Source organism: Loxodonta africana, chromosome 3 (assembly GCF_030014295.1).
Source record: "Loxodonta africana isolate mLoxAfr1 chromosome 3, mLoxAfr1.hap2, whole genome shotgun sequence".
Classification (NCBI taxonomy): Eukaryota; Metazoa; Chordata; class Mammalia; order Proboscidea; family Elephantidae; genus Loxodonta; species Loxodonta africana.
Genome location: NC_087344.1, coordinates 92,022,964 through 92,036,759, shown reverse-complemented (window position 1 = coordinate 92,036,759; position 13,796 = coordinate 92,022,964). Strand labels below are relative to the sequence as shown.

Genomic DNA, 13,796 nt, shown 5'->3' with positions numbered 1-13,796 from the left:
GACTAAATATTTACCACATTTAGGTATATTTTTAAGACCTACCATATTCTGATACTAAACCTGTTACCATCAAGTCAATTCCAACTCATAGCAACCGTATAGGTCAGAGTAGACCTTCCCTGTAGGATTTTCAAGGAGCGGCTGGTGGATTTCAACTGCCGACCTTTTGGTTAGCATCCAAGCTCTTAACCACTGTGCCACCAGGGCTCCACTCCGATACTAGTATTATAAAATTCACCTACTTGCTGCACTGAGTGTTGTTTACATTTTCAGTTTTCATTCCAAGTGAGTAAAATGCAAGTATATGCCTCAGTGTTATATGTATAAGCTAGCTAACAGGGCGTGTTTTCAGAATAAATACAATAGTATTTCCAAGCATAAAAAATAGATGATGTCTAACTATATGCATTAGCTTTTCACAAATTTTGCCTGGTGACAAAAGAAGCACTGTTGATTTTTTGTATCAGTGAGTCAACATGTATTTTTATACTAACGTGGTATTTGTTCCCCTTTTGTGACCAAAGGACGTGCTTGGTAGTGTGCAGATATTCAGTGGGTTCTCTTTAAATATGAATTACTGATAATGATCCTAAAAAATGTATGTTCAAAAGAATTTGCAGTAAGTTTACAAATCAAGTAAGTGAGAATAAACTATTTTGATTCAAATTGCATTTTGAAACTACAATATATGTGGTTCTATTAAAAGGTCATACTATTTTAAAAAGAATTGAAAGAAAATAGTTAGAAGCCATAGTTTTGATCATACTCTTAGGGAGGTTATAAACTAATAAGAAAATGAACCATTGAGGTTCTTATTACCTTTAAATATCAATTATGACTGATTTATTAAGTACGCTTTAAAATATCAGTTATTCATTTGATTATTTAACAAATATTTATTAATGATCAGGTTGTCAGTCACTGCTGCTTGCTTAGGGTATAGTGATGAATATAACATCACACAGCCTAGTGGAATAGGAAGTTACACACAATATTTAGAAGTTACTGTGGCAGTTGTAGTGGGAACCCCTTATTCTGCTCGGAACCAATAGAAGAAAGCTTCACAGAGGGCTTGATATCTTGCAGGATGAGGAGAGATTTGCCAAGAAAAAATTTTTTTCAATAAAAACCTTCAGCAGATGTTGCATGTCTACATTGTGCCAGCCATTGTCTTTGCATGTGGTAATAAGCTAAATACTGTTCCTGCCAGAGGTGTAGCAAGGGTAACGAGCACCCAGGGACAGTCTCTTCAGTTGTGTGCCCCAGCCCCCTGCCCCAGTCTCGTGGGAGAGGATTTGCTGGCCTCATCCATCACCCTCTTGGTCTTGCACCTGGGGGCAAATGCACCCCTCTGACTTCCCCTCACTATGCCTCTGGTTCCTGCTGTCTTGGGCCTCAACGGTTTGGTGGGTGGACTCAGACAAGAAAAGTAAATGGGTGATTATAACACAGTATATTAATTGCCACAGTTGAGAGCTATGTGAGTGTATGTTTGTAGGGGGAGGCCAGGGAGGGTTCCAGGAGGAAATGATGTTTGTTTCCCATCACAGAAGTGGGAAAGAACAGAGAGAATTATAATTTCTTGTAGCTAAAACATAAAGTGGATGGGGAGGATAGAGGCAGGAAAATTCTGGAAGCCTAGAAAGGAAGGTTATGGTTTTGAAATATTTTCTTCATGAAGAATTCTAGCTGATTTCTCTTGGAACATATAATGTTGGACCCAGTTCATAAGTAAGATTTTAAATAGGGGTTAAAAAATTGAAGATGTTTATTTTTTTTCCCCTTTAGTATTTGGCCTTGCAGGACCTGATGTTGCTTTCTCAGTATTCTCCTTCACGAAGACAAGAAGTTTTTAGTCTTAGCCAACCAGGTATTGCTAAAAGTAATAGACCTGAATAGGCATGTTTATGGGGAAAGTGTTCCACTTCAGTTTTTGTTTGTTTCAGATTTAAATTTTCTAAAAAAAATTTTACTGGGTTTAGGTGAAATTTTACAACCCAAATTAGTCCGCTTAAAAGTTTTTGATGAGTGAGTCTGTTAAATGAAGTATTGATTTAAATCTTCAACAGCTAAGTGTTTTCATTGCTGTAGGTGAAATTGATGTGTGTCACCGGAAAAGTCTTAAGATTTTCATCTTACTTCCTTCAGCCCCCTCATTCCCTTTACCTCTAGAAATTATGAAGAAGATTGACAGTCTTAGAGAAGAAAAGCACAGTGTAAGAATCCTAAAAGTTTAAATGCTCTTAAAAATTAGGTGGTCTAATCCCTAGATGGGGGATCTAAGTCTCAGAGAGATTAAATGGCTTTTGACTCCAAATGCAGAGCTCCTTCCCCTGCTATGCTTACTTTGCCTCCCTTCAAAAAAAAAAAAAAAAGTTCTGAAACACTTCTCCACTGTTACTTGCCAAGCTCCTCAAGACTGCAACTTTGCCAGGTCCCTGCCTTATCCCTAGAAGGAATGCAGTCTAGCCCCAGCCACCAGTGGAGAACAAACAAAGACCCTGAGCAACTTTTCATCTTGTCTAATCAGCTATTCATTATTTTTCCAAGCTTGCCAATTTTCAGATTGTACGATAAATCATCTAGAGGTAATGGTACATGGAAGTGAGAAAGTTATGTAAAATTAGAAATGATTGGAGCCACTTTCATTTTAGTGACATGAAAAATCCAGAACTGATGCTGTGGGAAATAAACTACAGCAGTGCTTTTCTGTCAGATGTAGGTTTACTTAGGAATTCTCAGTACATTAAATATTTTTCTCAGAGATTCAAGTAAACTGTAACAGGGTGATATGCTGTCTGCCAGAGAACTTGCATTCTAGGACATAGTATTATAATTTAACTCCACTGTTACATAGCTCATTAGTGGTCTTGAGTTACAGTAGCATAAGGCCTCATGGGGCTTACTGATGGAGGTTTTTTGTTGCTGTTAAGTGGTAATCATCTTGAGTTGCAAATAGAGGGGCATGTTTAAGGAGGGATCTATGTGGAAAGAAAATGATTGATTGGCACCCAGCATGGGTAGACCAGTTTTCAATGTGCTCCTCTGCCGTTCTCAATAGATAATGAAGCCCAGTTGATTTTTATGTGACAGCTCTGGAAGGCGAAGGTCTTAGAAAATCCTAAGATGGTGAGAAGTAAGGGAATTTTAAAAACAGTATGGACCATAGTAGTTTAAATTATTAGATAACAGGCATGTATATAAACTATGCAAGTTATTAAGTAATGGGTCACTTTTACAGATGTAATAGTAAATAGGGCTGTTATACAAATGAAAATGTAAGAAAGCACAGTGGGTCAGACACAACAGTGTAGAGGTCACAGGGAACCGTGGTTACGTCACACGAGACATGCTACTGTTTATTGTTTTAGTCTTCACCCTCTTCAGTACTGCTAGTGAAGTAACCGTGGTCTTTATTTAAACGAAGCTCTGGTATTTGGCTTTATTTTAGTGACCATTTGAGAGTTTTTTAATGGTGAAGCAGCAAGTTTTTGCTTGTAGGCTTTTGGGAAAATTAATTCATTCCATAAATATTTATTGAGCTGGTGCATATGAGATGACATGAGTATAAATAGTAGCTTAACTAAGAAATGTGGGCCCTGATGCAAAATGTAATATAGCATTTCTTCTTGATTTTTTTTTCTACTTTGAGAGGAGAATATAAGATTGTCTGCATTTTCAAGGCTGGTGTTTGGGCCTTCTAGGTGGACATCCCCACAATTGGACAGCCATTTCAAGGGAGTGTTTGAGTCTTTTAAATGATATGACTCAGAAATTGATTCTCTACCAAGAAGCTGCTGCTACTAATGGGAGAGTGATACCTTCATCATACCCAATGGAACCTAAGAAATTGAACTCTCCAGGTAACTCCTAGTACTGCTAAGAGAAGAGAATACATTTACATTTTTTTGTAAGAAAGAAGATAGTAGTTAATCTGAGGATATATATATGAGTGTAAAGTAGTATATATACTTAGGAAATATTGATACAACCTACGGGAACTTAGAAAAAGACCTGTGTGTCATTGTAGATTGAAAAAATTAAGTCCAGTGTGGTGACGATGTTAAATAAAAAGGCTGACAAAATGTTGGTCATCAAATAGAAGACTTCAGCTTGCAAAGCCAGGTGAATCTTTACAGATAATTTTGGATGTTGTTCTAGTTGCAGTACCCCAGAGACAAAAAGTTGCTGGACAGTGTCCAGAGAAGGGTAAGGCATTACACTCAACTGTTTCAAGATAACCTAATAAAATGTTAGTTCCCCTTCAGTTTGAACAAGGAAGGCCAAGAGAAAGAAGTACAGATGGAGGAGCCTGTGCTGTTTCACCAGATCCCTTAAGTAGAAGATGTCTATGAATGTACGACTGATGTCTTAGTCATCTAGTGCTCCTATAACAGAAATACCACAAGTGGATGGCTTTAACAAAGAGCAGTGTATTCCCTCACAGTCTAGTAGGCTACAAGTCCAAATTCAGGGCATCAGCTCCAGGGGAAGGCTTTCTCTCTCTCTTGGCTCTGGAGGAGGGTCCTTGTCATCAGTCTTGCCTTGGTCTGGGGGCATCACAGTGCAGGAACCTCAGGTCCAAAGGATGTACTCTGCTCCCAGCGCTGCTTTCTTGGTGGTGTGAGGTTGCCAGCTCTGCTTGCTTCCCTTTCCCTTTTATCTCTTAAGAGAGAAAAGATGGTGCAGGCCACACTCCAGGGAAACTGCCTTTACATTGGATCAGGGATGTGACCTGGTAAGGGTGTTAGAATCCCACCCTAATCCTCTTTAACATAAAATTACAATCACAAAATAGAGGACAACCACAGAATACTGGGAATCATGGCCTAACCAAGTTGATACACACATTTTCAAGGCAGAGGGGCGGGGGCATAATTCAATCCATGATAACTGGTAAAGGACTTAATGTTCAGTTGCCTTTTGGAGCCACATAATTTAATGAAGAGTGAAACTGGCTAAGTGAGGACTGGGATGGTAAACTGAAAAGCAAAGGCTCCATCTAGAGGGGAAGCTGTGGGTGAGCTTCAGGCATATGGGAATTTGGACCCAGTACCTGAACTTCCAGTTTTTTTTTTTTTTAAGAGAAACCTGAAATCTAAAAATTTTAGGTGAAATTGTCCACTTTTTGCTTGTTGGCAACTACTTCTGATATTTAAAAATCACTGTATGAATCAAAGCAAATGCATCTGCGTGTTTGAAGTCATTTACTCTGGAGGGGTCGTGGACCAAAAACATAGATTACAAGTGAAAAGTGATTTAAATAAGTTCACTAATGTCAGATTTTAAAAGATCCTAGGATGTTTCAGATGTTACCAACTTTCGACATTCATTTCTACTGTGTATGAAACAGTATGGTAGAAGCCAGGGAAAAGTCGCTCCTGGAACTGACCTCTTAGTGGGAGGCACACAGGTAATGGAAGACAATATGAGTGCTAAAAGGAAATCTGTAAAGTGTCACGGAAGTACAGAGGCAAGGGGAATCAGCCTGATTTCAGTAGCTGTTTGCAACTCCGTAATCTCTCCCACAGCAGTCTGTTCTTTCAAAACATCCTTCGTACTTGGGACTGCGTGTTCATTTTATCTTCCCCACTGGTCTGTAAGCTCCAGGAGGGTAATCAGAGGTCTTCAATAAACACTTGCTGATTAAAGAGGAATAGGCTAGGTTTTATGGTTGGTAACGAATGAGCAAAGACTTAAGCAAAGTGGACTGGAGGTTTGCACGGAATGGGTAGGTGTTAGACCCTCCGCAAGAAAAACAGTGTGATTAGAGGTATAGAAAGTCAGAAAACCTACTTTGTTCTTGAAACAACTAGTAGTTTAGTATTACTGAAGTAGAAAATGCGAGGGAGAGAATGTGGAAAGAAGAGTCTGAGCAGGTAAGAAGATGTTTAAGAATGAAATGCTACAAAAAGCAGTTTAGATTTTATTCTGTAGGGTGTGACTCGGAGCCATTGAAGAATTTTGAATAGGCTGATGACATCAAATTAGCACATTAGAAAGATCTTTGTCATCCTGGGTTCTGCGGGTTATGGGCCTGACCAAGTATGGAGTGTTTATTATTCTGAATTGTTGTAGTATCCAGTCACTTAGCCAAAATTTGTCTCTAATTTTGAGGAATAATTATAAAATTTTTAAAAACCTGAGTCTTAATTTTTAAATTGGTTCTCTAAAGATTTCTAATTTCACTTAACCTCAAAAAGTCGTGTCATAAAATTTTGGTACTTTAAATGCTTAATGTTCTGTAGTGGTTTTATTAAGATAGAATCGTTATTAATTGGCCTTTGTGCCTTGTGCTGTAGTGACAGGAAAAATGTTCCTTTGCTTTTGTCCAATAAACTTGATAACTAAATTGGTAGAGAGTTATAAGTTAATTTTTAAAGAAGTTCTTTATAGATCAGATATATCAAGTTGGTTTTATAGATCTCCTGGGCAAAGTAGCCTTTGGTGTGACTTTTGTTGACTTGGAAGAACTTCAGGTAAAATGAGATTATTAGCACTTTTTGTACCTTTTCGCAATATAGGTTTGGTTTGGTTAGCTAAGTAGGAACATACCATAAAACTGGCCAGATTCTAATGTAATGTTTAAAATTGTTGCCATTTAAAAATGGAAATTGACAAGTTAATTAAAAAACAGCCCAGAGTTAGAGAAACTGACCTTGAAGATGAGAATATTCATGGAGGGGGAAGACCACGAGAGGGTACCCTAGTCTAACAGAAAAAACAAACAAAAAAACAAACCTACTACTGCCGAGTCGATTCCGACTCAGTGACTCTGTAGGACAGAGTAGAACTGCCCCATAGGGCTTCCAAGGCTGTAAATCTTTTTGGAAGCAGACTGCCACATCTTTCTTCCATGGAGTGGCTGATGGGTTCGAACCGCGGACCTTTCAGGTAGCAGCAGAGTACTTAACAACTGCTCTACCAGAGCTCCTTCAGCCTGACAGAAAAAGATATATAAAGCTCCTTGATTTTTGTCAACTCCTAAATCCGCATATGAACAGTCATTGACTTGCAGTGGTAAAATATAGATCTTAGGAATGTAAACCTAAATGGAAACAGCCTGCTGAGCCCTAGATAAGTGCATTAAACAAAAAGTTGAGATGTATAAAATCTGAGAACCTACTCACTGGCTCTGTTCTTTTACAGAAGAAGCTACTTTTCAGACGCCAAAATCTGGCCAGATGACTCGGCCTTCAGTGCCACTGTTAGTTAAAGCGTCACTGTTTTCTCCAAAATTATCTACACCTGATGTTGCAAGTCCCCTTGGGACCCCTTTTGGCTCTAGTGTAATGAACCGGATGGCTGGAATTTTTGATGTAAACACCTGCTGTGGGTCACCTCAAAGTCCTCAACTAGTAAGAAGAGGGCCAAGATTATGGACTTCTGCCTCTGGTGAGGACTGTTTCCTAAAATTTGAAATGTCAGAGTTAACAGAGATCAGACAGGCTAAGCTCTTACCTTACTGGGTGTTTTTGTTTTTGTTTTTAATAGATCAGCAAATGACTGAATTTTCTAATCCATCTCTATCTACCTCTGTTAATGCTGAGGCTAAGACAGTGGGACAGCCCAGTATAATTTATTCATGGATACAGAATAAACGTGAACAGGTAGGATGATGTGGCTTTAGGACTTCTGTTTGAAGTAATATTGAGAGCATTAATGATCTCATATGAGTAAGCCCTAGGGATAAATAGGTGGGTTTTTTTTTTTGTTTTTTTACAGTTGAAACTATGAAATTGCCAACACTCAGCTGGTATGGAGCGATACGAGTGGCTATTTCATTTGGCTTAACCTAATACAATGCCTATGATATGTGAATTCTTTCACTCAAGGAGTAATTATTGAATTCTTTATATATGTGGGATGGGGTTTTAGGCACTGGGAAAATAGCAGCAAACAAAACAAAATCCTTGCCCATGTAATGTTTACATTCTAGTGAGGGGAAATAGACAAGCAAATGTATTATACCATATTTCTTTGAATATAAAATGCATTAATTGTAAGGGTATTATTTTATGTACTATTAAGAAAAAAAGTTGTCAGTTGAACTATAACAGCATGTAACAGCATGCAACTGTAAGATGCGTCCAGTGTGTGATGTTAAAATGTAAAAAATACAGGTCAAAAAAGGAAAGGAATTTGCTGTCTTATGTAAAAAACATAAACCAGGTATGGGAGATAGAGGATACCTAGGGGAGGGAGTACCATTTTATGTTAGGTGATCAGGGGACGTTTCGTTGATAAAATGACTTGATCAGAGAATGAAGGGGAGGCAAGGAATAGCAGAATGCGAAAGTCCTGAGGTGGGAGTGTTCCCTGTGTGAGGAACAACTGGACACCAGTGTGGCTGGAGCAGAGTGAGTGAGGGGAGAGTCGTAGGTGGGTGACAAAGTCGGAGAGCTAGCCAGTGCTCAGAGCACATCAGGCTGTTAGGCTGTAAAGACTTTGGCTTTTCCCTCAAGTGAGATGGAAAACCACTGGATGGTTCTGCACACAAGAGCGACATGATGTCACTTAATGTTTGAAAGTGCTGCTCTGGCTGCTTTGTTGAGAATAAGATGTAGGAGGGGAGGAGTGGAAGCAGAGAGACACTGGCGAGGCTCTTGCAGTGATCTAGGGGGAGATGGTGATATCTTTGACCACAGTGGTTGTGGTGGGAGTTGTAAAATGTGAATCAGGGTCTGGATCTATTTTGAAGCTAGAGGTAGCAGGGTTTACTCATGGTTTGGCTGTGGCCTATTAGGGAACGTGTCAATGTTGACTTTGAGGTTTTGGGCTGAGGATCTGGATGATATAGTTGCAATTTATTGGAGGAGATTTGATAGAGGTGAGGTAGGGAAATCAGGAGTTTGATTGTGGACATGTCAATTTAGAGATACCTGTATGAGTCAGAATTGACGCAACGGGTATTAGACCACCAAGTGAAAATACTGAGTAAGAGATTGGACATAAATCTGGAGTGTAGGGGAAAGTTCTGGGCTAGAAATGTAAATTTGGAATTATCAGAGTATAGACAGTATTTAAAGCCATGAGACTATGTGAAAACTCAGAGACAGAAGAAAACCATTTCTGGGGCCCCTCCCATGGCTAAAGGCAGGGAGATGAGAGGAACAGCAAAGGAGACTGAGGTATGGTCATTGAGGTGACAGGACAATCAACAAAATGCCCCCAGAAGAAGGAGGGTGTGTCCGATGCTGAGTGTCAGGTGCCTGAGATGCAAACTAAGAGTGCATTAGAAATGCGGAGGTCTTTGAGTCCTTGGCAGGAGCTATTGGATGGAATGGTGGGGACAAAAGCCTGAGTGGAATGGGCTCAGGAGCAATGGGAGAGGAATTGGAGACTGCAGGAAAAGCCAGATCTTTCAAATTTTCTGTAAGGGAAGCAGAGAAATGGGATAAGAGCTGGAGGGAATTGAGGAATCACGAAGGGTTGTGTTTTTTAAGATGGTAGAAATTACAACATGTTTGCTAATGGAATGATCGATTGTAGAGAAGGAGTAACTGAAGGCACTTTATGAACTTCAGGACCCCATGTGGTTTTATGCGGCACAAGTACCGCTGTGTCACTTTTTGTGCAGCAACTAGACGTGTTCTGTCTGCTGCACCTCTCTGGCTTTTGGATAAGAATGTAATAGGAGCAAATTCCCTTTCAAGTCTGTTGGAATAATATAGTTTGCAGCTAGATACTAAGAAATTTTTTCCGCTGTTAAATGTCAACTAGTAGAAAACCACTTTGAGTCTTAAGATTCTTTTTTTTTTTGGTAAGGGAAACATACTCTTTTGGTATTAAGAAGTTAAAAGGCAAGACAGCTGTAGAGAATTGATAAAAAATATGGTCTTAGAGAATATCACCAGAACCACTTAGAATTCCTTTTATTATGACAGGGTTGTAATTTGGTGGTTAGATGTGTGTGTATGGGCATGCCGTTTAGGTTAGGTAGCCCATCTTGTTTATCTAATATATAGTACAAAGGTATTTACTTAAGTGGTTTATTGTAAATATCATTGTTCTTTCTCTGCAAGATGTGAGGTGTTTCATTATTTGCATTCAAGTTAGTGTCAGGAAGAACCTGGGCATGTGTAATATTATACTTGAGTAGAATTGAAAACTGAATAGTGCTAATTTTTTTTTTTTTTCCCAACTCAGATTAAGAACTTCTTGTCAAAACGGGTGCTGATAATGTATTTTTTCAGTAAGGTAAGAATATGTAATTGTAGCATTGGGAATGGGAGAGAGAAAATGAAATAGCAGATAGGCTGTGACTTCTAAGTATTTTATAGCTTGATCCTAGCAAGCCAGACAGCTGCCTTCGTGTACTGCTTCACTGAACCTCTATTTAAACAATAGTTGCCTTAGACACACATCTCACCTCCGTGATTTCCTGAGGCTTGACTCAGTGGTTGGCCTCCTGAGTCTCTTGACTGTAGGCAGCTTTGTGCTGATACGCAGCGTCTCCCTGCGTCCTGCTATCTGGGTGTTCCCAAAGTGAGCGCATCTATGGCAGTCTGATGCTTCATGGCTTGTTATTCTGCTAAAATCTTTGTGGCCAATTTGGTGTTAAAAAGAGAGTTGACTGAGTTAGATTGCAGATGCTAAACTTGTGATGGGTTAAAAAGTTGTAATTCAGGCCACAAACTAAATGACTTACCAATTTGTCTGTCAGCTGCTGTAGCTGCCACAAGAGAGTAAATCGTAGTTGCAGAGGTTAAAGATGCATTCTGTTTCACTGGCTACAGCTGTTGTGTGTTAATTAATCCTTTGACGAGCAAAACCTTTGCCCACATGTAGGGGAAATAGTTTCTGGTTTTAGTTTTCTGTCTTTCTGCAGATATGGCAGTATTAGCTAATATTACACTCACTCTATTAATGCCTTCAAGTGGAAGTTTATGTTGGCATCATTATTAATTTTTATTCTTCGGCAGTTCATCTGTTTGTGGCAAAGAGATCTGAGCAACCGTGAAAGAAATACAGATAAAGAAATATAGATACACATAACAAAGAATTATTTCCAGCTCTTGAAACAATTTTCACTATGGTGAAGGGAAAATCCATCTAACTAACAGTTACTTTTCGCCAAAAAATAATCTACCTTGGGCTATGCATTAGAGCTTGGGGAGAGCTGTCAGACCTCTAGATCCACCCAACTAGCATTTACCTTCACCAGAAAATAACCTACCTTAGAGTATCCCTCAGAGCTTTGGGAAAGCTATCAGACCTCTCTAAAGAGGAAGAGGGGCGGTCTGAAGTTGTACTTCAATGTTCTGTTACAGAAGGATAGGAAGAGAACTCATCCTGAGTATCTTCTGTATCCCCTGCTCTTTTCACTTAAGTTTCCTGATTTAACTCTTAATAGCAATCTTGTGAGATATGTCTTGTTCTTAATTTACAAATGAGGAAACCTGAGGCTCTGAGGGGTCAAGTGGCTAGCCTAAGGGCATATAGCCATGTAACTGACAGCAGACCCTGAATAAGATCTCCCTTTTCCTTGGAAGGAAACCTTGGTGGCCTAGTGGTTAAGAGTTCACCTGCTAATCAAAAGATCGGCAGTTTGAATCAACCAGTGCTCCTTGGAAACCCTGTGGGGCAGTTCTGTTCTGTCCTGTAGGGTCGCTATGAGTCGGAATTGATTCAGTGGCAATGGATTTGGGTTTTTGGTTTTTCCTTGGAAGTAAATGACTACTTTTGATTCTTACTTTGCAAGTGAATCTATTGTATGATAAGAGTTCTAGGCACTGCTGTTGAGCTCAATAGGCTTCATTGGATGCATAATAAAAACCAGCATTTGTTTAAATGGGCCAATTCTTACTCCATGCTATTCAACCTTGATATATGAAAGAGATTGGGGTGGTTTTTCTTTGGAGTGGGATTAAGGGTTAAAGGGAGGTAGTATGTATTTGGAGCCCCTGGGTGGTACAAACAGTTAATTTGCCTGGCTCCTAACAGAAACAATACTACTGTGACACACATGGGGTGTCCATGAATCAGAATCAACTCTATAGCACTTGGTTTAAAAAAAATGTATTTAGGCACTTCTTAACGTTTTGGGGGAAAAAAAAAGCTTTCTTAGCTATTCTCTTAAATTATCTCTACTGTAAACTTCTGAGGTGGGTTGAACATATATAACTCTTATTTAAAATGAGAAACTGAGTCAGAGAGATTTAGAGACTTGACAAAGGTCACACAGTAGGTTGGTGGCAGAATGCAGTTGAGTCATATCGTAAGAGAATTTATTTCAGATTTTAATTCCTAGGGGGTAGAATATGGATTTTTTTTTGTTATAATCTACATAGTTGATATACACATACACACCTATTCTTCACTTATGTAGTATCTCGTTATCTGATGTTTTGCATTCACGACAATATCAAAAAATCTATCTGAGCGTTTGGTGCATTAACGACATACATCTGGCAGTAATGAATGCTAAGGTGGGAGGCGAGAGTAATGCTGGCTCTGATGGTTAAGGTTATGTATCACCTTGGCTGGGCCATGCTTCTCAGTGGTTTGGCAGTTATTAATGTAACTGGGCAGTTATACAATGATGTAGTCATCCTCCATTTTGTGATTTGCCATCGTCATCCACCATTTTGGCATAATGCCGATTTTCGCATAATGACCTAGTCTTTGGAACCTAACCATGTCAGTAAGTGAAGAGTGTTTGTGTATGTGTGTGTAGAAATAGAGTTTTTGCCCAGAGGAGCTTGCTTAATGTTTTGTTTTATTTTTAGCACCCAGAGGCCTCCATTCAGGCTGTTTTTTCAGATGCCCAAATGCATATTTGGGCATTAGAAGGTAAGCAATCTCATTAAACTGTAAATATGATTTTAATTATAGTTAAACATTGAAGTAAATATTTGCCAGATCAGTTCTGGACTTTGATCTCAATCTGAATTTTCAGATGCATTTTTGTATCTTTTGTTTTTATCAGATATTTGTATTTTAATTTGAGCAGAAATCTTTATTGTATATAAGCAAAGAAATTGAGCCCGAGATTCTTCTTTATCTTTCTCTCTTTAAAAAAAAGGCAGTGAATAGATTTTTTGTTTTTAATAGAGGCTCTAATATTTTTTTTCTTGTGCTTTAAGTGAAAGTTTACAAGTCAAATCAGTCTCTCAAACAAAAAGTTATATATACCTTGCTATGTACTCCTAGCTGCTCCCCCTTTAATAAGACAGCGCTTTCCTTCCTTTCCACCCTGTATCCCCCATGTCCTTTCACCCAGCTCCTGTCCCCTCTTCCTTCTCATCTCACCTCCAGACAGGAGTTGCCCACATAGTCTCATGTGTCAACTTGAGCCAAAAAGCTCACTCCTCACCAGTATCATTTTCTGTCTTATAGTCCAGTCTAATCCCTCTCTGAAGAGTTGGCTTTGGGAATGGTTCCAGTCTTGGGCTAACAAAGGGTCCAGGGACCATGACCTCCAGGGTCCCTCTAGTCTCAGTCAGACCATTAAGTCTGGTCTTTTTATGAGAATTTGAGAACTGCATCTCACTGTTCTGCTCCATGAGGGATTCTCTGTTGTGTTCCGTCAGGGCAGGGATGGATGGTGGCTGGACACCATCTAGTTCATCGGTCTCAGGCTGATGTAGTCTCTGGTTTATGTGGCCCTTTCTGTCTCTTGGGCTCATCATTATCATATGTCTTTGGTGTTCTTCATTCTCCTTTGCTCCAGCTGGGTTGAGACCAACTGATGCATCTTAGATGGCTGTTTGCTAGCATTTAAGACCCCAGACGCCTCTGACTGAAGGGGTGCAGAACATTTTCTTAATACATTTTCTTATGCCAGTTGACCT

The 13,796-nt window shown here is 39.3% G+C and overlaps 1 protein-coding gene across 3 annotated transcripts in view; it reads left to right on the top strand.

Annotated features, from left to right (window-relative positions):
* The window catches only part of NDC1 (NDC1 transmembrane nucleoporin), a 58,600-nt gene that overhangs the window by 22,648 nt on the left and 22,156 nt on the right, over positions 1 to 13,796 (top strand). For all 3 annotated transcript variants that reach the window (XM_023549572.2, XM_003411070.4, XM_023549571.2), the window contains exons 10-15: positions 1,789 to 1,870; positions 3,705 to 3,863; positions 7,150 to 7,395; positions 7,495 to 7,610; positions 10,150 to 10,200; positions 12,732 to 12,795. In XM_023549572.2, coding sequence (XP_023405340.1) covers positions 1,789 to 1,870; positions 3,705 to 3,863; positions 7,150 to 7,395; positions 7,495 to 7,610; positions 10,150 to 10,200; positions 12,732 to 12,795 — 718 coding nt within the window. The remainder of the gene's footprint in view (positions 1 to 1,788; positions 1,871 to 3,704; positions 3,864 to 7,149; positions 7,396 to 7,494; positions 7,611 to 10,149; positions 10,201 to 12,731; positions 12,796 to 13,796) is intronic.